General features: G+C 42.5%; 1 protein-coding gene across 2 annotated transcripts in view; it reads right to left on the bottom strand.

The window, feature by feature from the left end:
- Window positions 1-7,129: 7,129 nt before the first annotated feature.
- FAM227A (family with sequence similarity 227 member A) overlaps window positions 7,130-24,051 on the bottom strand; it is an 86,763-nt gene continuing 69,841 nt past the window's right edge. Inside the window, exons 16-18 of one of the 2 annotated variants that reach the window (XM_025984224.2) lie at window positions 16,187-16,327; window positions 14,954-15,093; window positions 7,130-9,045 (exon numbers count right to left, since the gene is read on the bottom strand). In XM_025984224.2, coding sequence (XP_025840009.1) covers window positions 15,015-15,093; window positions 16,187-16,327 — 220 coding nt within the window. In that variant the 3' untranslated portion in view covers window positions 7,130-9,045; window positions 14,954-15,014. Of the gene's footprint in view, window positions 9,046-14,953; window positions 15,094-16,186; window positions 16,328-17,526; window positions 17,923-24,051 lie in introns of those variants that run through there. The other variant, XM_072746249.1, reaches the window with a different exon arrangement.

Consider the following 24,051-nt stretch of genomic DNA (forward strand, 5'->3'; position numbering starts at 1 on the left):
TCAGTTCTGGGGAAAATAAGAAATATTATCTAAAAAGTAGTTCATATAAAAGTAGTTCATATCTAAAAAGTATCTAAAAAGTAGATCATATAGTACAAAAATCCTTTGCCCAGAGATCTTGATTTCATTTCAAAGTCACCAAAGACCAAAAGAGCTATAAGAGATATATTTAGTTTAGAATGATTTAGTATCTTCTTTTTGCTGGGCACCTGACATTGTTTCTTTTGTGGGTATATGTATGTGAAGGTAGGGGGCTTAGTTTCTACTCCCTTTTCTGAAAATTGGTCACCTTTTCTCAACTTTTGATTTTCTTTCTTTTTTTTTTTTTTCATTTTTTAATTTATTCACAGGAGACACAGAAAGAGGGAGAAGCAGGCTCTATGCAGAGAGCCCAATGGGGGAATCCATCCCGGTACTTGGGGATCACACCCTGAGCCAAAGGCAGACACTCAACCACTGAGCCACCGAGGCGTCCCTCAGCTTTTGATTTTCTACAGCACAAATATGACTGTCTGATAATATCTTTTTTGTTGTCTTGGAATGCTATTTAGTATTGCTTATTGCTGTTTCACCTTTCACGTTTATGTTAACAATGCCCAGCGAACTTTGACCTCATGTCATTCTTCCTGTATCTTCCCTGGCTCCTAGAACTTAATCTACCCTCAATCAATAGATTTTATTTTTGTCATATATGATGAATGCCTTCCTGCCTCCTAATTATGAATGGGCTCCCTTGCAACATATCCCTTTGTTTCATAAAACACTAGATCTATTTTATTTTATGGTATTTACTGGTCTCAAGAATTTTTTTAAGATTGAAAATTATGATAGATACCCAATATTAGGATAACGTGAGAAGCTAGAGGCAGATAAATGGAGTCTTTAACACCGTACTAGTTGTTAAGATCTCAGGAATCTACAAGGCATGATTGTAGAATATTGTTTATTGCATTGTCTTTCTTCCTACCAAAGTCGCGATTGGGGCCCGGCAGGAGTGCAAAAAAATACTAAGGTAGAGATATGATTGCTACCACCTAAAATCATTAAACGGCAAATATCTGAGGTAAAGAGGAGACCATGGAATGGGGTCTTCGGGGATACTGTCCCCCACATAGGTAATCATAAATAGGACTACCCCAAATTCAACATTGACCGTCCTCACTAAAAAAAAAAAAAAAAAAAAAAAAAAAAAATCGTTCGTTTCCCTCGCCTTGATAAAACGAAAAGATAGTTCTCTTTCTCCAGTAGCCACGATGGACGGAAGGGCTCCCAGACACCACGGTCTCCCCGGACACCAGGCGTCACCGCTGCGGAGCGTTGGTCCACGTCCCCTCCGCGCAGCCATTGGCATCTTCCGGTCACCCGACTCCCTCCAACGAGGCAGAGGAGGCCACGTTAAGACTTAGGTCAGACCTGCTTTAGAATAATGCTGCTAGAAATCCCTGGAGATGACGGAGATTTCCCCTCGGGGGTGGGCGCGGGACGCACAGCCACGAGCCCAGGGCCCCGCGACGACCGTGAAGCACCACCAGAGAAAGGAACCCTTCGGTTTCCCCTCACGTTCTTCACACGCTTGCTCTTTTTTGCCACAAACCCCGCTCGTACCCACACTCTGAACTCAGGTTTTCAAGGTGACTCCCTTCTGTCCCCTGCCCGGGATTCCCGGTCCTCAGGGATTCTGACTCGGAACCAGAACGCGGAGACTGGAAGCCCAGGGGACACTGACCGGGAGGTTTGGCGCCAACCGACGAGAGCTTCAGCTCGTGTCCAGCGTGGGCGGGGCCGGGCGAGGACACAGGGGGCGGGGCCACGGTGGGCGGGGCCACGGTGGGCGGGGGCGGGGCGGAGAGCAAGGGGCGTGTCCACCGCCGGCGCGGGACAGGCTGGGGCGAACGAGAGGGCGGGCCGGCCGTGGGCGGAGAGCAGGAGGGGCGGGCCGCGGTGGGCGGGGCCCAGGGTGGGGGAGGAAGAGCTGGGAGCCGGTCTCCGGGAGCCTCTGGGGCGGCTCCGTGGGGTCAGGGAGAGACTCTGAGGCGGAGGACACCCGCTGAGGAGAGGGGCTCGGATGAGGGGGGAGTGTGGGGGCCTCCCTTGAGCTGAGGGAGACGCTGAAGTCAGGGAGAAGACTCCAAAGTGGGCGCACGGAGACGCGTGGGAATTCGGGGGCACGGAGGTGGGCGCTGAGGTGAACCCGGGCTGCTGTGAGAATGAAGGTCCTGAGGTGCGGGTTGTTCCGAAATGGACAGAGGCCGCTAGGAAAGGGTCATGAGGTGGAAAACCAAGGTGGAGCGGGCGCCCGATGGAGGTGGCTGACGTGGCGGCAGGTGCCGCCCAAGATGCTTATCTTGTTGAGGTGGGGAGACCCTCGGGTCAGGAGGTCGAATATGGGGTCTTCACGGATACCTCAGCGTTCCTAATTTCTCTCTCATGCCGTCAGCAGCTGTCTAGTCTGTGAGGCACCCCGGGCCCATTCAGGATGGAGAGTAATTTTTCTGCGTCTTAACTTGAAATTTTAAATAGACAACAGAAGCCAAACATATTTTGGTCCAGCTTTTAAATAGAAATTTTGGGCCCGCCTTCTTGCCAGCACAGCCGGCTCTGGCAGCATCATCTTGCTCCCCTTAAATGGAGACTGTCTGTTGACAAGAGTCATGAAACATTTGAAAGAGCATCTGTTGAGGTGGAGGCTATGATGAGTATCTGTGCAAACAGTTCTTTGAGTTCAAGACCTAGTACAGGACGACCCTTTTTCTTCAGTGTCTGAATCATTTTGCTGGAATAAATAGAAAAAAAAATTTTCCCACAATAACATTTGGCATTTTGTAGGACATTTTTTCCCCTTCAGAGTGGATTGTTTAAAGTGCCAACAAATAACTACTGTAGCTCCTTCAAAATCTTATTTTCCAGAAACATAGCCTGTCCTTCGTGTTAAACGGAAATCAGGGCCCAGTCTGGGGATGAACTGGATAGAGATGATAGGCTTTCACGTCAAAACCTCATTTAATATAATTGTAGTGACTTCTGAGCAACTTGTTAGGTGAGGACATCAAGTGTATGGAAGAGCTGCAAAGAGCACAGCAAGATGATTTAGGGAAATATAACATATGTAGTTTGGTGTAGTGACAGCTGGGAGAGAGAAATGTTCATAATATTTGAAGGTTGTGTGCACTACACTTAAAAGAAAGAAACAGAAATGAGCTTGGTAATGACAAATTCATAAAATGAGGATAAAAATCCTGTTTGGATATGATATTGATGGTCATATACAACTCAAAAACATTTTTTTAACCAAAAACTGGGGGTAGTTAAAAAGTATATTTGCAGACGTTTCCACTCAAATCAGGACAAAAAAAAAAAAAGAACTCGGTTTTTTTATCATATAAAAATTCTGAATATGATGACAGAGATATTTCAAATCAGTGGGGAAATGATGAATTCAGTGAATGGTGTTGGAGCAACTAGTAGCCATCTGGAAGAAAAATAAAATTGGAACCAATATTTCACACCTTATACCAAGATAAATTCCAGATGGATCAAGGAATTAAATCTAAATGTAATAATACAAGTGCTAGAAGAAAATGAGACAATCTTTTATTATCCTAGAATAGAAAAAAATATTTTAAAATATGACACAAAACTCAGAAGCCATAAAAGACTTATTAAAACGACTACATTTTAAAAAGTTGTGTTGTAAAACCTATTTTCCTATTTTAGATATAGAGTATGGGGAGCCAGAGTTTTGTATCAATTAGTAACTAAACAGTAATTATGTCAAGTAGCTTTCCCAATTTTTCAAATCCTTCAGTGAGTCCACAATTCTCTACAAAATTTTAAAAATCTGTGTCATTTTTATGGTATTCAAAAAACAACAAAGAAACCAGGCAGTGGGATTACCTGAATTTTAAATCATTACACTTTACTGCCCCTCTGTGGACAACTGACTTAAAATCAAAGGCCTATGATCCCACTGTCTGCAGTTGGGTTTCTTCAAATTGGTGCCTGTGAATATATATTCTTGGAGTTTCAAGAACTCAAATACGAGAAATGATTTAGAACTAAGCTTTCCAAATTTGAAAGACCTCCAACTTCAGCACATAACTGCCCTGAGGCATGCCCCTGACAGGTTATTTAACCAACATTTATTAAACACGGCCTGATCCCAGCTCTCTGCTGGATAAGATGAAGACAGGTCTCTGCCCTTCAGGAGCCAGGAGTCTAGTAGGGGAGATAGATATTGAAACAGATAATCCCACACAGGGTAAGGTAAGGCTTATTATGCATGCAGTTAGGTAACAGGTAGACCTCTCACTGTGGGACCTTCATGGAGATGGTGACCCTTAATGTGGGGCTGGGAGAGCAAGTAAGGATTTGCCAGAAAGGCAGAGGCAACAGAGAGGCTTATTTAGGTAACTGCGAGTGGTTCTGCTGGGGTGGAAGGTGCTAGAGAGAAAGCAGCTCTCAGAAGCAAAGGGGAGAAGCTAAAGGCAACATCTGAGGACAACCAACATTTACAGCACTTCCTCCTTTCCACATATTAACATAATCACTTGTTACAAGGACATCTTGAAGTAGGAACTATTATTTCCCCTATTTTCAGATGAGGTAACTGAGGCACCACAAGGTTAAGTAACTTGCTCAACATTCACAGTCTGGCTTCAGCATCCATGCTCTTAACCAATATACTAAACCAGTACATGGCAGGCTCTGTATATTCATATATGATTTTATTTTCTGTTTATAGAAGTATGGTTTCAGCATGCATGAGTAGCAACTAAACCAGGCTTACATAGTACAGATCAGCCAGTTATTAGCTGTGTCGTCTTGGGAGAAATTTATTTAACATCTGTGCATCAATTTCTTCATCTGAAAACTAATAATAATAATAATAATAATAATAATAATAATACTGAGTTGTGAGAATTAAATGGGTTCATACACTTGGAAGTATTTGGGCTGCTGTGTGAACAATGGGTTGAAGGATGCAAGAGAGAGGCCAGGGAGAAAACTATGTAAGTCAAAGCTAGGGGTGGCTTCAGCCAAGAAAGGCCTCTTGAAAACGGGGAAAATTGTACCTCACTTACAGAGCTATAGTGAGAAGGCAATAAAATAATGTGGAAATATGCTTATAAGTGTTTAGTTCAGGGTGCCTGCCTGGCTGGCTCAGTTGGTGGAGCAAGCAACATTTGATCTCAGGGTTGTGATTTTGAGCTCCACATTGGGTGTAGAGATTACTTAAAAATAAACTCTTAGGGACACTGGGTGGCTCAGCCGTCAAACGTCTGCTTTGGGCTCAAGGTGTGATCCTGGAATTCCAGGATCGAGTTCTACATCGGGCTCCCTGCATGGAGCCTGCTTCTCCCTCTGCCTGTGTCTCTGCCTGTCTCTGTCTCTCATGAATAAATAAAATCTTTAAAAAAACAAAATAAAATAAAATCTTTTATTAAGTATTTAGTTCATAGTAAATATTTTGAATTATTTTATTATGGATAATTTCTAATATATACAAAGGTAAAATAATATAATATTTCCACCACCTAGCTTCAACAACTTTCAACACATGGTCAATCTTATTTCACTTAAGCCTCTATTTGCTTACTCCCTCTCATATTATTTTGAAGTGAATTCCATACATCATATCATTTCATCTATGAATATTTCAATATGTATCTCTAAAAGATCAGGACTTTAAAAACAACATAACCATAATGTCCTTAGCACACCTAAAAATTAGTAACTTTTAATATCAAATATATAGGTAGCATTCAAATATTAAATTCTCATCAATGCCATATATACTTTTTAAAGTTTGTTTCAACCAGGATGAAAAAATGTCAACACATTGCAACTCACTGATGCCTTTTGACCTTCTTTTGAAAAATCTATAGATTTCCTTTTTCCTTTGTGACTTTTTTTTTTAAAGAGTAATTTTTTTTAATGGAGTTTTTCCAGAGCCTGAATTTTGCTGATTGCATTCCCCTGATGTCATATGCTCCTCTGTCCTCTGTATTTCAGAGGACAGCTACTATTACAGTAGTTGGATGTAAAGTGTAGATCAGATCCAGGTTCGGTTATTTGGTAATGACTATTTTGTAGGTGGTCTACCATTAAGAGGCGTTTAATGGCTTTTTATCTTTTGGGGATGTTAGCAGCTGTTGATGATCAACCTAGATTGCTAATTCATTAGGGGTCACAAAATGGTAATTTTTAAATTCTATTGTTGCTTTTTATTTTATTAAGTGGAATACTTCTAAAAAAGAAACTTCCCCTCATCTACTGTTTGGTTACCTGGTAATACAGTTTGGATGGAAATGGCATGATAAATGCTTATTTTTTACCCCTTTATTTACCAGTTTTCAGAATAATGAACTGGTTATCTAGTATCTTTCTTTCTTTTTTTAAAGATTTTATTTATTTATTAATGAGAGACACAGAGAGAGAGGCAGAGACATAAACGGAGAAGCAGGCTCCCCAAGAGAAGCCCAATGTGGGACTAGATCCCAGAATCCGGGATCACGACCTGAGCCGAAGGCAGATGCTCAACCACTGAACCACCCAGGCACCCTATCTAGTATTTTTCAATGGTGACCAATTAATCTTTTTAAAGCAACAATATGAATATCTAAGTGAAAATGTATTTGATGTGCTTTGATCCATGGCAATTTTATTACTACAGTGCTTAAATTGTCCCAACTTTTTTTTTTTCCAGGTAGGCTCCATGCCCAATGTGGGGTTTATTTTATTTTTTAAAAGATTTTATTTATTTATTCATGAGAGGCACAGAGAGAGAGAGGCAGAGACATAGGCAGAGGGAGAAGCAGGCTCTATGCAGGGAGCCCGATGTGGGACTCCATCCGGGGACTCCAGGACCACGCCCTGGACCAAAGGCAGGCACTAAACTGCTGAGCCACCCAGGGATCCCCAATTATCCCATCTGTAGCCAATGAGATCCTAAGTTGGTTCCTGACTTTTTCTGACAAGACTCTTCATCTTTGGTAGCTTCTTTGTTGTCTAGTGTAACAAGATGTTGTGTGTTCATCTCATGATTTCCCTGCCCTAGGCCAGGAACTAGACATTTCTTCAAGGATCCCTGGATCCCTTTAGGGCAAAGAGTATTTCAAAACCACAATTCTGGGGTATTGCTACTGCAGACTTTATTTCTAGGTCATTTCGATGGAAAGAATTAGGAAATAGGTTTTTATTTCTGTTTTAAATAGCTTGAGGTATAAGTGACACACTAGTGCACATACTTAAAATGTGTCTACACCTGAGAACCTTTCACCACAATGAAGAGAGTAAACATATCCATCACCCCAAAAGTTTCTTCAGGCTTCTTTGTAACCCCTTCTATTATCTCTCCCCTCCCCTCTGTAAATACCCCTCCTCTCAGTTATTCAGGCAACTGTTTTTAAACATAAGATACAACCTTAATTCATTATCAGTTCAAAATCTCTTCTAGTTTAACATCTGAATTTCCCTTCTCTGATGCTGAGAATACTGGTTCTCAGCAACACTGGGAATGACAGAATTGGAGTATTACACAATTACTCATTTGTTTTATTCATTACAGTAAATGCTTCTTAAATGTTAGTTCCCTGCAATGCTCTACCCCTTCCCCTTATGAAGGGCGAAGAATTCTTCACCATAATTTTCCCTTCTAATATTTACAAAGAACAGAGACAGGTCTTTTCATCTTGAACTTCTTGAGAGGCCTTTGGTTAGGAGTCCTCATTAATTTCTGGAAGGGGTCTGTGCAGGGATGATCTTGGCCTCAAGATATACAAAGGAGTGTCCTGAAAGACAGCAATGTAGTTTGGCCTGGGTCCAGAAAACCAGGAGATCTTCATCTGGGTGGGGGCTAGTAGAGACAGACAGGTTGACAGGCGATTATATCCACTATGGTAGGGTATGGTAGGTATGGAGGGGTATGAGAGGCTGTGGAGTGCGTAGGAGGGGTCCATGTGCCAACTTTGCTCCTGCTGTTCAGGGAAAGAAGAGGATGTCTATGTGGGGTCCTGAAGAGAAGCAGGAATGAGTGATGCTGGGACTTAATAGTGAAGAGGGAGAAGGGATTTTCAGGTACAGAAGCAGCAACAGGCAAAAGGCCCAGAAATAGAAGAGAGTATGGCTCCTTAGATAAACTGTAAATAAAGGGCTAACTGTAATTTGAGTAGTGAGAAGGAAGGTGTGAGAAAGTTCTGGTTATCTTCTATGCCGCCTTGTACATGGCAAGTGCTCCATATGTCCAGGTTTCAGGGGAAGTACATATTTATTAACAGCAATGACAACAATAGCTGGTAGCAATGACCAAGTGAAGTATCCTGTGCCAGGAACTTTGAATAAATGATCTCATTTAATGATCACAACACTACTGCTAGGCAGGCATTCTCTTTTTGCACGCAAGAAAACAAGTTCAGAAAAGATCAAACCACACAACTACTAGGCCTAAAGTTATACATCTACTATGAGTCAGGGTAGAGATTCATGGTAGAGAATAGACATCTGGAGGGCTTGCTCAACTCCTCCAAGCCCCGCAATCCTCCCAGGAGAAATGGAGGTAGTAATACTCACCTCGTGGGGAGCCATGACGGGGGTTAACCAAGATAATGACTAAGCAGGACTTAACAGAGTACTCAGCACATTGTTAAGTACTCAGTAAACATCTCCTATGATTATGTTAGTGTGTTATATAATAATTTTATATATTCCATAGTATTACGACTAACAAGTGAATGAACGAATTAGTAAATTAATGCATGAGTGAATGAAGTCATTTAACTTCAATTTAAATCCTGACTTTGGCCAAGGGTAGAGGTGAACTTTAATATTCTTTGTCCTGTGGACTGGGAATGACTAAATGTGTTGTGGTATTGTTATTTTGTTTGTTTTATTGTTTTTGTTTTAGATAAAACCCAACAACATGGGCAGGCTTCAGCCAAAAGTTGTCCCAATTCTTGGACAAGGATTCATCCAGGTGAGCTAGAAGGTGAGGGATTAAGGAAGCTGACTTCCTGTTTCTGCGTTGGTTTTGACTTCTTGGGGTCCTCTCTGTGGATGAATCATAAAGACACAAACAAACAGATTAAAAAGCCAGTGTGATGAAGAGAATGAAGAATTGAGTCCACAGGGTTATGTAAACAACCTAGAAATCAACCACCCAGAGTGAAACCAGTCAGAAGACTGGGAAATGAAGGTGAAATGGATAGACTATGTAAAGGGGGGAGATTTGTATAACCAAGGGGGAATTTGGAGATAAATTGTGATAAGCACATGAGGGATATAAAAAGGCAAGGAAATAGATTAAAACGAGAGAGATTTAATTATAGGGATAACAAAAAGTTCTACAAGAAAACAAAAGTAACCATAGCATACTCTATGGCTCACAGCAAGTGTATCGATGGCATAACAGTCCTGATTAGTGATCCAAACCAAATCACCACAAAAACACACTGAGACGATGAGATAGCAAGTGTGTGCAGGGACGCCTGGGTGGATCAGCGGTTGAGCATCTGCCTTTGGCTCAGGGCATGATCCCAGGGTCCTGGGATCGAGTCCCACATCGGGCCCCCTGCATGGAGCCTGCTTCTCCCTCTGCCTGTATCTCTGCTTCTCTCTCTCTCTCTCTATCTATCTATCTCTCTCTGTCTCATGAATAAATAAATAAAATCTTTAAAAAAAAAGTGTGTGCAGATTTTTTTTAAAGATTATTTATTTATTTATTTACTTACTTATTTATTTATTCATGAGAGACACAGAGCACAAGAGAGAGAGGCAGAGACACAGGCAGAGGGAGAAGCAGGCTTCATGCAGGGAGCCCGATGTGGGACTCAATCCCGTGTCTCCAGGATCACAACCCAGGCTGAAGGCAGCGTTAAACTGCTGAGCCACCAGGGCTTCCCAGAAGTGTGTGCAGATTAAAGAAAGCTCAGTCCTCCTTGACTTCCCTGGTGAGAACTCAATGCATAATGCCTAACACTGAAAAATCAAGGACCCAGAGCACCATGGAATTTCAACAGGAATAGGAAAACAAATACCAAAACAATCAGAAAAGAAAGTGGAGGGGTTCTTGGGTGGCTCAGTTGGTTAAGCATCTGCTTTCAGCTCAGGCCCTGTGTCAGGCTCCCTGCTCAGTGGGGAGTCTGCTTCTCCCCCCTGCCCATGCTCACTTGCTCTCTCAAATAAATAAATAAAATCTCTACCCCTCCCAACCCCCAAAAGAAAGAAAGTGGGAAATGTGTTGCTGAGGAATGGAAAAGGGTTCCAGAGAAATGCAATTTTTTTAACAAGTTTTGTTAAATGTTAACTGAACTATTCGCTGATTAATTTAATAAGCACTTATGCTTTTCATAGTTAATCAGTTAATTTTTTTAAAGATTTATTTATTTATTTACTTATTTACTTATTTATTTATTTATTTATTTATTTATTTATTTATTTATTTGAGAGTGCACACAGTGGGGAAGGGCAGAGGGAGAGCAGACACACCGCTGAGTGTGGAGCCCACCAGCGCTGGGTCTCATGACCCTGAGATTATGACCTGAGCTGAAATCAAGTCAGATGCCTAACCAACTGAGCCACCCTGGTGCTCCATTAATTGGTTAATCTAATGGGCACTTATGTATTACTTTGTGTCAGGCACTGTTCTGGGTGCTTTACAAATGTTAACCAATTGAATTCTCATAACAACCTTATGCTGCACATACTATTATCATCCCCATTTTCCAAAGAAGAAACTTGAGACACAGAGAAGTTAAGTGGCTTAAGGTCACAGAGCTGGTAATAGGTGGAGGAACTGGGATTAAAACCCAGGTGATCTGACCCCAGAGCTGCCTCTCTATTTAATTTTTAAAGGATGAGTATGTATTGTTTTAATTCAAATAAGAACAAAAAAAATTTAAATCAGTGTGATCTTTTAAGAGGATTTATTCCTAACTTTATGGATATAGAGAGGCAAAGTTCTAAAATGTGACCAATTTTGTGTATAAGCAAGGAACTGAAGCAAAATGCTAAACACACATTAATCATTAATTCCTTCACCAAACATTCACTGAATCCTTACTACAAGTGAGCCATAGGAGCAGGTACAAAAAGATTCAATGCTGAATAAGACAAGGTCCTTGAACTTGGGAGACTTACAGAACAGAAAGGGAGACAGACAATTCTATCACTAAAGCAGATCATATTCAGTGGAGCAAGCTTGGAAAAGCACAGCTCAAAGTAGGCAGTCACTAGGGCAGTTTGGGGAGACTTTCTGAAGGAGGAGCCCATGCTGGGCTTTAAGGGTCAGGTAGGAGTCTGTCAGATGAAAAAGTGAGTAAAGCCTGTTTAAGGAAGAGGACAGAGCAATGAGTACTCGTTAAAATGAACTGAAATGATTGCTTTCTTCTTCCATTCTGAAATATTAGAATGTCAGAAACAATAGCATTTATAAATCCCTCTTAACTCAAGAGATTCTGTAGCTCAAACCAGTGGGTGCAAACCATGCTGTTATAATCAGTGGCTGTTTCTTTAATCAAAGAAAAAAAATAAATTGGTAACTTTTCTTCATATTAAGTTACTTCTTTTTTTAAAAAAAGATCTATTTATTTATTCATGAGAGAGAGAGAGGCAAAGACTTGGGAAGAGAGAAAAGCAGGCCCCCCTGCAGGGAGCCTGATGTAGAACTCAATCCCCAGACCCAGGATCACACCCTCAGCCAAAGGCAGGCGCTCAACCACTGAGCCACCCAGGCGTCCCTTAAGTTTGCTTCTTAAACCTTCTCTTACCTGGGTGGTTCAGCTGGTTAAGCATCTACCTTTGGCTCAGGTCACGGTCCCAGGGTCCTGGGATGAGCCCCACGTCAGCCTCTCTGCTTAGCGGGAAGCCTGCTTCTCCCTCTCCCTCTGCCTGCTCCCCTTGCTTGTGCGTGCGCTCTCTCTCTCTCAAATAAATAAAATCTTAAAAAAAAAAAAAAAAAAAAAAAAGGCTGTAGCACAGGCCCTAGAGTCTGGCTGCTGGTTTCAAACCCTGGCTCATCTGTCTACCAAAGGCCAGATCCTGGGCAATAGTCACTAAACCTTTCTGGGCCTCAGCTGCCCCAGTTATCAAATGAGGATAACGACACCCCATATCTTACAGGAGTGCTGTGGGGATTAAAGAATACACAGACCATGTTTAGAATGGAGTAGGGACCTGGCGAGCATGACTCTGTTGGGTGTCCTTGCTCAAGGTGATAAAACGAATGAGTAAGTAAAAGTTATAATTAAGAAAAAAATTAATCTGTAATCAAGTTGTAATTTCTTTTTTTTTTTAAGTTGTAATTTCTTAACATGTTATGTGTTACTTTAAAATACCAAAGTTTGCAGATATACTGAAGATCCATATTTTATGCTACTCAATAGTCCTTTATTTGGGTGACAGAATTTAAAGCAGTGATATTTTTATGGGCTTCTGCAAAGAGCAAGACAACTTCTGCTGTCCTGTCCCCAGAACATGGGAGGATCAGGGCTCTGAGCTCAGGAAAACACCCTGAGTATGTCAGCATCTGATCCTTCACCTGCTAGTCCATCTGCACCTGAAGCCTGCCTCTCCTCCACCCTAGAGCAGTAATCCTGTAAAACTAATGACTAGATGTCTTCTCCAAAAAGGATCTGCTCCAAACCTCCCAGTCCAGAATGGTCCAACGTACAGATGACCCAGGAGGAGCCCAAGCCTTGACTTAAGCAAGCCTCAAGCTGCCTCCTTTGAAAAACAGGAAAAATAAAATTTACTTCACAGAACTGTTCCTAGACTTGAATGGGACAATGGAATATGCCTAGCACAGGGCAAAGACTACTTCCCTCAATTCCCCCTTTAGTATTTGCAATAGGAGGAGCAGGTTTGCTCTTCTTTGGGCCCTGAAAAGTCTAGAGTCGCCAGTCCTCAGTGACTTCTGAAAGAAGTGTCTGGGGAGACATTTTTGGACCTGGTTGTGCCCTCTCTTAATGTGAAACTCTTGGAGTTTAGAGCCTCTTCCTTGCAGGTAGGAATTTGTGTGTTTTCTGGAGTTACACCATTTCAGTGCCTGGTGGTGGTTAAGTAGGGTAAGAACTGCCCTAAGAGGTAAGAACTCAGCCAGTCCAGGGCCCAGAAAACCCAGGAGTCCTTCTGGCTGGGCTAGGGCAGTGGTCTCAAACAGGCATGCTCAAAGGTGTTCTGGATAAATGAATGTAAGAAGCTTTAGGAAACAATAATAAATAAAGTGACTATTAATTACTGACAGGTTCTATGCCAGGCTCTTCATATGAGTTATGAGTTAACTATGAGTTATGTAACTTATATGAGTTAACTTTTCACATATAACAACCATCCACATCTCTTAGGGCCAAGGAAACGGGCCCAGAGAATGAAGGTATTTGACCTAGAGTCACAGAAGGAGCAGGGCAAAGATTCAAAACCCCAGATCTTTTTAGAGTCAAATCTCCTTTTACTGCTTCATCTGCCATCAGGATTTTTAAAATATTCAGATTTTTAAAATCCACAACTCCCCAAGACTTAGAAAATAAAGTGCTTCGTGGGCATCCCTTCCTGATTTGTCCAGGGATCTCCATGTTCACCTCTCCCGAAACCCCTCACACACTTTCCTGATCCCCTGCCATGCTAATTCCTGCCTCTGAGCCTTTGCCTTTGTTGCTCTGTCCACCAAGAACGCCATCCTCTTGCCTCATCCCTCTCCTTCTGCCTGACAAATACCTTATCTTTTCCAAATTCAGGTCAAGGAATACCACTTCTATAAAGTGTTTCTGGGGGCACCTGGCTGCCTCAGTTGGAAAAACATGTGACTTCCTGATCTTGGGGTTGTGAGTTTGAGTCCCACGTTAGGTGTAGAGATTATTTAAATATATATATATTTTTTATATAATAAAATATATATTATAATATATAAAATATTATATATTTATAAATAAATATTTATAATATTATAAGTAAAATATAAATATTTATAAAATAATATATTATATATATATATATATATTTTTTTTAAACTAAAGTGTTTCTGCATGGCTCCTAGGGTGACCTCTGTCTAACAGTACCTCCAGAGCTTAGGGGGTTTATTTGTCGAGACAACTGCCTTCTCTCTACCAGACTGTGAGCCCCTTGAAAATGGGGACTGTGTTAACTACTGTTATTTAACCCAGCATCTAGTGCAGGGAACTTCTGAAATCTCTTCTTCTTCTTCTTTTTTTAAAAGATTTTATTTATTTATTTATTTATTTATTTATTTATTTATTTATTTATGGGCAGAGGAAGAGTGAAAGAGAATCTCAAGTGGACTCCATACTGAGCATGGAGCCTGACACAGGGCTCTAGCTCATGACCTTAAGATCATGACCTGAGTCAAAATCAAGAGTTGGATGCTTAACTGACTGAGCCATCCAGGTGCCCCTAAAACCCTTTCTAACCTAGGCTTGCTGCTGTGCAAAACGCAGTGGCTAATGTCTACCTCATATGGCTGTTATGAAGATCAAAATGAGGTGACATTTGTCAGGTCTTTTTTTTTTTTTTTTAAGATTTTATTTATTTATAGAGATACAGAGAGAGAGAGGCAGAGACACAGGCAGAGGGAGAAGCAGGCCCCACGCAGAGAGCCTGACATGGGACTCGATCCAGGGTCTCCAGGATCACGCCCTTGGCTGCAGGCGGCGCTAAACCGCTGCACCACCAGGGCTGCCCATTTGTCAGGTCTTTAGCTTACTTGTTTAGTCTATATCTAAAGCCATTATTATATTGTAGTTTAATATTATTATTTGTAATATTTTAAATAAAATAATGGATAAAAGAGTAAATGCATGAATAAATGTAGTGACCAAAACAAAAAAAAATCCTCATTCAGCTTAGAAAAAACTATGATGGTATATTTCCCCTATCCTAGGAATTGCTATTTCTGTTTCTTAGTCTCTGGCCACAGTGTCCTTTTTTTCCTGTTGTTTTGCCTTACCTGGTAGAAATATCAAAGCTCCTGGGCTCCTGCAGGAGCTTCCCAGTCCTAGGGGAGAGAATTAGTCAGTGCCTGAGAGTGACAGGGGAGACCAGTCCAACTTCTGTCTTGCTTCTCTTTCCCTCTCCTCCTTTTCCTTCCTGTGGGGGAAATAAAAAACACAACAAAATCGGATCAAAAACTCAGTGTGATTTCTTCAAAGATGTCACTGGAATCTTGATAGATACACAGGCTTGGTGCTGTCTGTGGCCCTCTTTTTCTGTGGCCAAAGGCAGCTTGGAAAACAAGCCAGCACATAGAGGAAAGGAGGGCGGGAGGGAATAAGAGAGAAAGAGAGAGAGCAAAAACCTAAATATGGCATTGAGCTCTTAGGTCCAACATGCCTGCAGCTGGCCTGTCTGTGGCCTTCCCAGTTATTGAAGCTATTAGATTTTCCTCCTCAAGCTAGTTTGAGCTGGTTTCCTGGCACTTGCAGCAAAAGAGTCCTGACATACAGTTCATAAAGTACAAATGCGGGAACCCCGGGTGGCGCAGCGGTTTGGCGCCTTCCTTTGGCCTAGGGTGTGATCCTGGAGACCCGGGATCGAATCCCACGTCGGGCTCCCGGTGCATGGAGCCTGCTTCTCCCTCTGCCTATGTCTCTGCCTCTCTCTCTCTGTGTGTGACTATCATAAATAAACAAAAATTAAAAAAAATAAATAAATAAAGTACAAATGCTTGGCAAAGAAGAAGTACAAAATCACTGGTAGCTCTTACTACCACCATTAATTATAATAAAAATGAGAGTTGGGTGAATAACACATAAAAGTGAATAAACCTTTATGTGCTCTTTTCCATGTATTAAGAATTCTAGGGGCACCTGGGTGGCTCAGTTGGTTAGGCATCTGACTTCATCTCAGGTCATGATCTCAGGGTCCTAGGACTGAGTCCTGTGTTGGGCATCTCACTCAATGGGAAGTTTGCTGGTCTCTCTCCTCCCATCCTCCCCCTGCTTGTGCTTTCTCTCTCTCTCTCTCTCAAATAAATAAATAAAATCTTAAAAAAAAAATTCTGACAGGGGTGCCTGGGTGGCTCAATTAGTTAAGCATCTGACTCGTGGTCTCAGCTCAGGTCTTGATCTCAGGGTTGTGAGTTCAAGCTCCATGTTGAGCTCCATACTGGGTGTGAAGTTTACTTTTTAAAAAAATACAGTGTTTGTATTTCCACTTTTCCATGGTTTTTGTTAGAACAAACCTTGAAAGAAATGCAGTCTCCCTCTCATGACTTCCTCTAGGTTTCTTGTCAAAGGATTCCTCAAGGAAGGTTGAAGGTTGGATGAACATGTGGTTTGCCTTCTTTTTTTCTAATGCTCTTTGATCAACGTTCTTCACCTCCCTGTGGGGAAATCACAAGGGCACATACAGAAAAATACTTAAGAGTCAGCATGACCTTTTCACTCCTTTTTTTCATATGTAAAGAGAAACAAATATTTACAAACTGATTCATTCAAGAGCAACTGACTAAAACAGAGAGATGACTACATAGCAGAAACAGTCTGGAGCCTGTGTTGTGTGCTAGGGGTCATATCAGTCCTTGGGGACACAGAGAGGAAGAAGAAATGGTCCCTGAATTCAGGGAACATATATTCAAATTAGGAGGACAGGAGAAGAAATCAACAATCTAAAAGAAAGCTGAATTTGGAAGACAAGCTGATTTCAAGTTGGGGATCTGTTGCTTACTGTGTGCCTTTAGGCAAATTACTTAACTTCTCCCTGCCAGTGTGGAGAGAAGATAATAGAATCTAGGGTAGGGGTGCCTGGGTGGCACAGTCGGTTAAGCATCTGCCTTCAGCTCAGGTCATGATCCTGGGGTCCTGGGATGGAGCCCTGCAGTGGGCTCCCTGCTCAGTGGGGAGTCTGCTTCTCCCTCTGCCCCTCCCCCTGCTCGTGCTGTCTTTCTCCCTCTCTCTCTCTCTTTCTGTCAAATTAATTACAAATCTTTTTTAAAAAAATATTTTAAAAAATAGAACCTAGGGTTGTAGTGAGGTCTGGGTTACCATAGGTCAAGTGCTTAGCTCAGCGTCTGGTACACAATAAACAAAGGAAGTGCTTGAGAGATGCCAGCTGCTGTTGCTGGTATTCTAGACGGTTTTCACTGGAGTGTGTTCAGATAAGCATGGGGTACCCAATGGAAATGCCAAATTGGGTGATACACTGGCTGACTTTTGAAATGTGAGTAGACATTTGATGAAGAAGCAGGTTATGGGCACTCAAGGTAGGCAAAATAACAATAAAAATATATTTGTGTGAATTAAGATTCTGTCATAGACTTCTCTATTGATGGAAGATAGATGTTGAAAGACTGATATTAAAAAATAGCATTGATCTTGGCCTAAACTGAGGTAGGGAAGCTGAAGGGACTATTTTATTTTATTTATTTTAAAGATTTTATTTATTTATTTCAGAGAGAGTAAAAGCATGAGTGGGGGGAGGGGCAGAAGAAGAGACAGACTCCCCACTGAGCATGGGGTCTAACATCAGCTCCATCCTAGGACCCTGAGACCATGACCTAAACTGAAGTCACATGCTCAACTGACTGAGCCACCCAGGCTCCCCTATTTTTTTTTTTAAACCAGAACGTTTATTTTGACTAATCGTTGAAATTCTTAAGATGAACTGGATGCTGCAACAGCTGCCCTCTTGGGCTTAGGTGTCGTTCCTTCACGGAATCCATGCCTGAATCTGCGGTATACAATTTTTAGGTGCCTCATTCGACCAGTCCCAGTGGTATTCCGTCTTTTAGCCTTGGCACTCCAGTTATACTTTCTCTTCTGCTTGGCAGGGTAGCCACACTTGCCGCAGGTGGACTTCTGAAGGTGGTAGGCCTTAGAGCCACAGCGGTGGCACAACGTGTGCGTCTTATTGCGATGCTTTCCGAACGATGATGTCCTCTTCGTCATCTTGTTTCCACGGCAGACCCCCCAGGCTCCCCTATTTTTAAGATTTTAAAAGTTAATTGATTGGAGAGTGAAAGAGAGAGAGAGAGTAAGCATGCATGCAAGTAGGGGGAGGAGTAGAGAGAGATAGAGACAAGCAGACTCCGTGTTGAGGGCAGAGCCCAACAAAGACCTTGATCCTACAACCTGAGATCACAATCTGATGGACACTCAACCGACTCACCACCCAGGTGCCCCTGAAGGGACTCCATTTTAGAAAGGCTCTATCTCTGCTGTTTTTCTACTAGGCCCCATTTCAGAATAAGTCAAAAAAGCTATGTTCCCACTTTGAGGGGGAAGCAAGAAAGTTAATCCTTCTCTAAATTTTGCCCAGGGGCCGCAAACAACTAATAATGTCTAAGAACCAGATTTCAAACAAGTTCCAGGCTGACACTGGCATCAATACCCCTACCTTCGGTAATTGATGGAATAATGCCTGTTGGGCAGCCCGGGCTCAGCGGTTTAGCGCCGCCTTCAGCCCAGGGCCTGATCCTGGAGACCCAGGATCAAGTCCCACATCAGACTCCCTGCATGGAGCCTGCTTCTCCCTCTGCCTGTGTGTCTGCCTCTCTCTCTCTCTCTCTCTCTCTCTCTGTCTGTCTCTCATGAATAAATCAATAAAATCTTTAAAAAAAAAAAATGCCTGTTGCTCACCTGGCACTTACCTCTGGTTGGGCCCTATTTTCGACTCCTAAAGAAACAAGTACCCTAGACCCCTTTCCAGTGTAAACTCCCTAACCCCAGGCACTGACAAGACTCATTCTCCTTTCCTTTCCAAGTCTCCCAAACGTTCTGTCTGCTATTCTCTACCCATCATTTATACTATTCAATTAACTCTGTTTTCACTTTCTCTGGCTTACATTTGATTTCTATCCTGTGTGAAGCCAAGGGCCCTCTTGGCCGTGTTGGGGACTCTCCTTGGTCCTTAGACTCAACCTGCCTGTATCAAAACCAATGGCGATTCCAACAATGGGCATTTTTCCCAAGCCAAAGGAAGAAATTCGGTTGACACAACATTCTTACTTTTGGGATCTTCTGCCACAACTTTTTCTTACCCCTGGGGAGCCTGCTTGTGGTTGCGACGAAGAGGCAAAGAAGAGCAGCAAATTGCATTTGTCCTTGTTATGGTCGCATTTTCTTTCTTTCTCTTTCTTTTCTTTTCTTTCTTTCTTTCTTCTTCCCTTTCTTTTCTTTTCTTTTTTAAAGATCTTATTTATTTATTTGAGAGAGAGAATGAGCAAGAGAGAACACAAGCATGGGGAGGGTCAGAGGGAGAGAGAGGAGCAGACTCCCAGCTGAGCAGAGACCCTGACACTGGGTTCCATCCCTGGTCCCTGGGATCATGACCTGAGCTGAAGGCAGATGCTTCATCCACTGAGCCACCCAGGCACCCCAATGATCACATTTTCTTCTTTTTTTTTATTTATTCATGAGAGACACAGAGAGAGAAAGAGGCAGAGACACAGGCAGAGGGAGAAGCAGGCTCCCTGTGGGGAGCTCGATGTGGGACTCGATCCCGGGACCCCGGGATCATGACCTGAGCTAAAGGCAGATGCTCACCCACTGAGCAACCCAGGTGCCCTCCAATGATCACATTTTCTAACAGAAAAAACACTGATGTAACTTATTTTCTATATTGTTATTTCTTGAGATGTTGAAGCCTGCACATGCCTTAGACTCATATTTTCCACTAGAAAAAGCATCTTTAGTTTGTGACAGAATCATATTTTGAAATATCTCATAGAGTTCTGCAAAGAGGATTCTGAATTGGGAGTGCTCTGCCCCCAGATAAGTTTGAGGATCAGGGCTTTAGACTCGCATGTAAATGAAGTTCTCCAGCAGCCAGAACTTATTAGGTGTTTATGGCCCCAGGCCCCATCTCACTCAATGCATGATCCACCTGCAACGTGCAAACTAGGCTCTTCCTCTACCTACAGCCGAGACTCCTGGATTGGCTTTTCATTCCTTTTCTTTTCTTTTAATTACTTAATTAATTATTTGACAGAGAGAAAGAGAGAGAGAGAACAAGTAGGCAAAGCAGCAGGCAGAGGGAGAGGGAGAAGCAGGCTCCCAGCTGAGCAGGGAGCCTAATATAGGACTCAATCATGGTCCTGGGATCATGACCTGAGCTGAAGAAGGTAGATACTTAACCAACTGAGCCACCCAAGTGCCCTTTTTTTTTTTTTTTTTAAGATTTTTATTTATTCATGAGAGAGAGAGAGAGAGGCGCAGACAGAGGCAGAGGGAGAAGCAGGCTCCATGCAGGGAGCCTGACGTGGGACTCGATCCTGGGTCCCCAGGATCACGCCCTGAGCCGAAGATGGTGCTAAACCGCTGAGCTACCCGGGATGCCCCCTGGATTGCCTTTTCTAAGGGGGACTGCTCCAGGTCTCCCCAGCTGCAGACTTTCAACTCTGAGTCCTGTGCTGGTATCCAAGCCTCACACACACTAAGTGATTCATAAACGGTACGTCAGTCTAACTTCAAAGCCAGTGCTCCTAACTGATAGGCTCTATTTGGGAAATAAGTGGTAACTGAGGTCCCAAAAGAGTTCTAACCCTCCTAAAAGTAATATTCTATAGGGCATTTGCACCTTTTGTTTTTGTTATGGCCAAAGCTTCAAAAAATATACAGAACTAAAGAAAACTGCATAATCAACACCATTTACCCATTACCTAGCTTCAATAGTTACCAACACAAGGCTAATCTTGAATTATCCACTAACTCCTTTTGCACCCCTACCATCCCCACCCCAAATGGGTGATTTTATTTTATTTTATTTTTTAAGATTTTATTTATTTATTCATGAGAGACACAGAGAGAGAGAGGCAGAGACACAGGCAGAGGGAGAAGCAGGCTCCATGAAGGGAGCCCGGTGTGGGACTCGATCCCAGGATTCCAGATCAGGCCCTTGGCTAAAGGCGGCCCAAAACCACTGAGCCACCCGCTGAGCCACCCGGGCTGCCCAAATGGGTGATTTTTAAAAGCAAATCCTAGATACCATGTCATTTCATCCATAAACACTTCATTAGATAACTCTTTGAGACATGACTCTTAAAAAATAAGGTAACTACAAAACCATTATAACATCTACAAAGAAAAGCAATGCCCCAATATAGTGAGTTCCTTAATATGTTCCTTTGGAACACAGATACCAAAGAGTTCATACTCTAAATGCACAGCTCAATGAGTTTTCATGTACTGAGCACACTCATGTAACCAGCACCAGATTAAGAAACAGAATACTGCCAGCTACCCAGGAGCCCCCTCATCCAAACCCTACTCAATCAGGGTAGGGTTGTCCTGCCCCGAGGGTAGTCCTGCCCTGATGTCTAACAGCACAGATGTGTGTTCTTTTTTTTAAGATATATTTGAGAAAGAGAGAGTATGTGTGAGCACATGCAGGGGGTCAGAGGAGAGGCAGAGAGTGAGAGAGAGAGAATCTCAAGCAGACTCCCCACTGAGGGTGGAGCCCAACATAAGGTCCCATCCCAGGATACTTAGATCATGAGCTGAGCCAAAAACAAGAGTCAAATGCTTAACTGACGAGCTACCCAGGTGCCCCTGATAACACAGATGTGTTTTAAGGCCGCCATTTTCTTTTGTAAACAAAATTCTGAGAATCAATTTATTAACAGAAGGCATGCTGAGCTTCTTGATTATGCCTTATCCAACAAAAAGTGAAAATATTGGGGCAGCCTTGGTGGCGCAGCGGTTTAGCACCGCCTGCAGCCCGGGGTGTGATCCTGGAGACCTGGGATCGAGTCCCGCATCGGGCTTCCTGCATGGAGCCTGCTTCTCCCTCTGCCTGTGTCTCTGCCTCTCTCTTGCTCTCTCTGACTGAATAAATAAATAAATCTTTAAAAAAAAAGTGAAAATATTTAGCAATGAGATTGCTAACATGTAATTACAAAGTTTTTACTGACCTATAATACCTATACTATAATTCACCTAATAAGGATGCCTTTATTAAACAAGGATATCCTTATATATTTCTGAAGCATATATGCTGTAGACTTAATCTTGAATAAATTTAATATTAGCCCTAAATTATTTTTGCCTTGCTAATGCCATAGCTATGTATAACTATGGGGGCTAAGTTCTCGCCAATGGAATGAAAAATGGAAGGTTTATTTGTGACTAACAGGAGGAATGCATTTCTTTGGACTCATCTTCCCTTCTATTGGCTGGAATATAGACCTGATGGCTGGAGCCTGAGCATTAAGAGGCTAAATCATGGGCAAAGGATTATGGAGAAATAAGACAAAAGGGGCTTGGGTCCCTGAGACTGTGACCTGCCATATGTCCTGAACTCCTTTTTAAATAATAAAAATAGATTTGCTTATTCTATTTTTTTAAAGATTTTTATTTATTTATTCATGAGAGACATAGAGAGGCAGAGACATAGGGAGAGGGAGAAGTAGGCTCCCGGTGGGGAGCCTAATGTGGGACTTGATCCCAGGACCCTGGGATCATGACCTGAGCCAAAGACAGACACTCAACCACTGAGCCACCCAGGTGCCCTTGCATCTTGTTTTAGCTACTATTTTGAGTTCTTCTGTCACTTGAAGCTAAACCTAATTCTAAGTGATAGAATTACTTACTATGGGCTTGATCCTATAAATAGACTTTATGTGCCTTATTTTACTTGATCAGAACAACTCTCCAAAGTAGGAAATACTATCTATCTTCATTTAACCAACAAAGGAATGGAAGCTCCGCCATATATGTGACTGGTCCAATGTCACAGAGCTAGTAAGTAAAAAATCCTAAGCCTCCACCATTCCAAGGATCCCACCTTCAAGGATTGTTAACAACTATTGGGAGAGACAGACATCATAAAATATATGCAACAGGTAACACCTGGTGCATAGAAGTTGCTGAAAATATTTGTTGGAACAATGAGTGAAATATAGAAGAAACAAAGCATAATGAACTATAGTAACAGATGCAAAAACACAGAACCCTAAAGAGCAGTTCCTATGGGGGCACCTGGGTGGCTCAGTTGGTTAAGCATCTACCTTCAGCTCAGGTCATGATCTCAGGGTCCTGGGATAGAGCCCTGTGTCAAGCTCCCTGCTCAGTGGAGAGTCTGCTTCTCCCCTAGCCCAGCCCCTCCCCTCACTCGTGTCCTCTCTCCCTCTCAAGTAAATAAAAATTATATATAAAAAAAAAAAGAATGGGTCCTCCCCCTTCCCCAGTCCTGACCATCACCTGCATCTCTCCAATCCTTCCCCCTTCACACAGGCTTGGGTCTCCCACTTTACACTGAAACAGCCTTGTTACTCACCATCCAATCTTGCCTTTTTTGGTGCCAAATTTTGCTCCTTCTGCTTCCTAGTAATCTCAGTCACCATGGGGAGCCATACCTTCTCCCTAATGCTCCAGGCTCCAGTGTGTGACTTCAGGCCTGTGAAGACCGCTGTCTACCAAATCACCAAACTTGTCTCAGCCCCATGAGTCTGCATCTGGCACCCCAACTGATGATCACTGCTTCCCCTAGCCATTCCTTCCCTCAGCATCAGGATTGGTGCACCTTTACTTTTTTTTTTTTTTAATTATTTATTTTTGATAGTCATACAGAGAGAGAGAGAGAGGCAGAGACACAGGCAGAGGGAGAAGCAGGCTCCATGCACCGGGAGCCCGACGTGGGATTCGATCCCGGGTCTCCAGGATCGCGCCCTGGGCCAAAGGCAGGCGCCAAACCGCTGCGCCACCCAGGGATCCCGGTGCACCTTTACATACAGGCTCTTCTTTCCCTGTGGCCACTCCTCTCCTCAGCCCCATATTTTGCCCTCCATACATATGTGGTGGCTCTCTAAGGTTCTGTCCTTGACCTTGGCTTCTGTAAAATGGGGATAAACAACTGTGCCTCTTACACACACTATTTCATATCCTGATTTTTTTTTGTCCAATAATATGTCATGACAATTCTTCCTTATAAAAGAAGACTACTAGATCAACATGACCATTTTTCTTCACTGCAGAGTTTGCACATATGATACCTTGTTAACCAATCACCTTTTGATGAACATTTAGGCTGAAATGCATTTTTGTGGTGCTGCTGCTCAACAGGCTTTTATGTGTGTAGCATAATTTGGGAATAACTCAGCTGTATCACTTT

This window comes from Vulpes vulpes, unplaced genomic scaffold (assembly GCF_048418805.1).
Source record: "Vulpes vulpes isolate BD-2025 unplaced genomic scaffold, VulVul3 u000000677, whole genome shotgun sequence".
Classification (NCBI taxonomy): Eukaryota; Metazoa; Chordata; class Mammalia; order Carnivora; family Canidae; genus Vulpes; species Vulpes vulpes.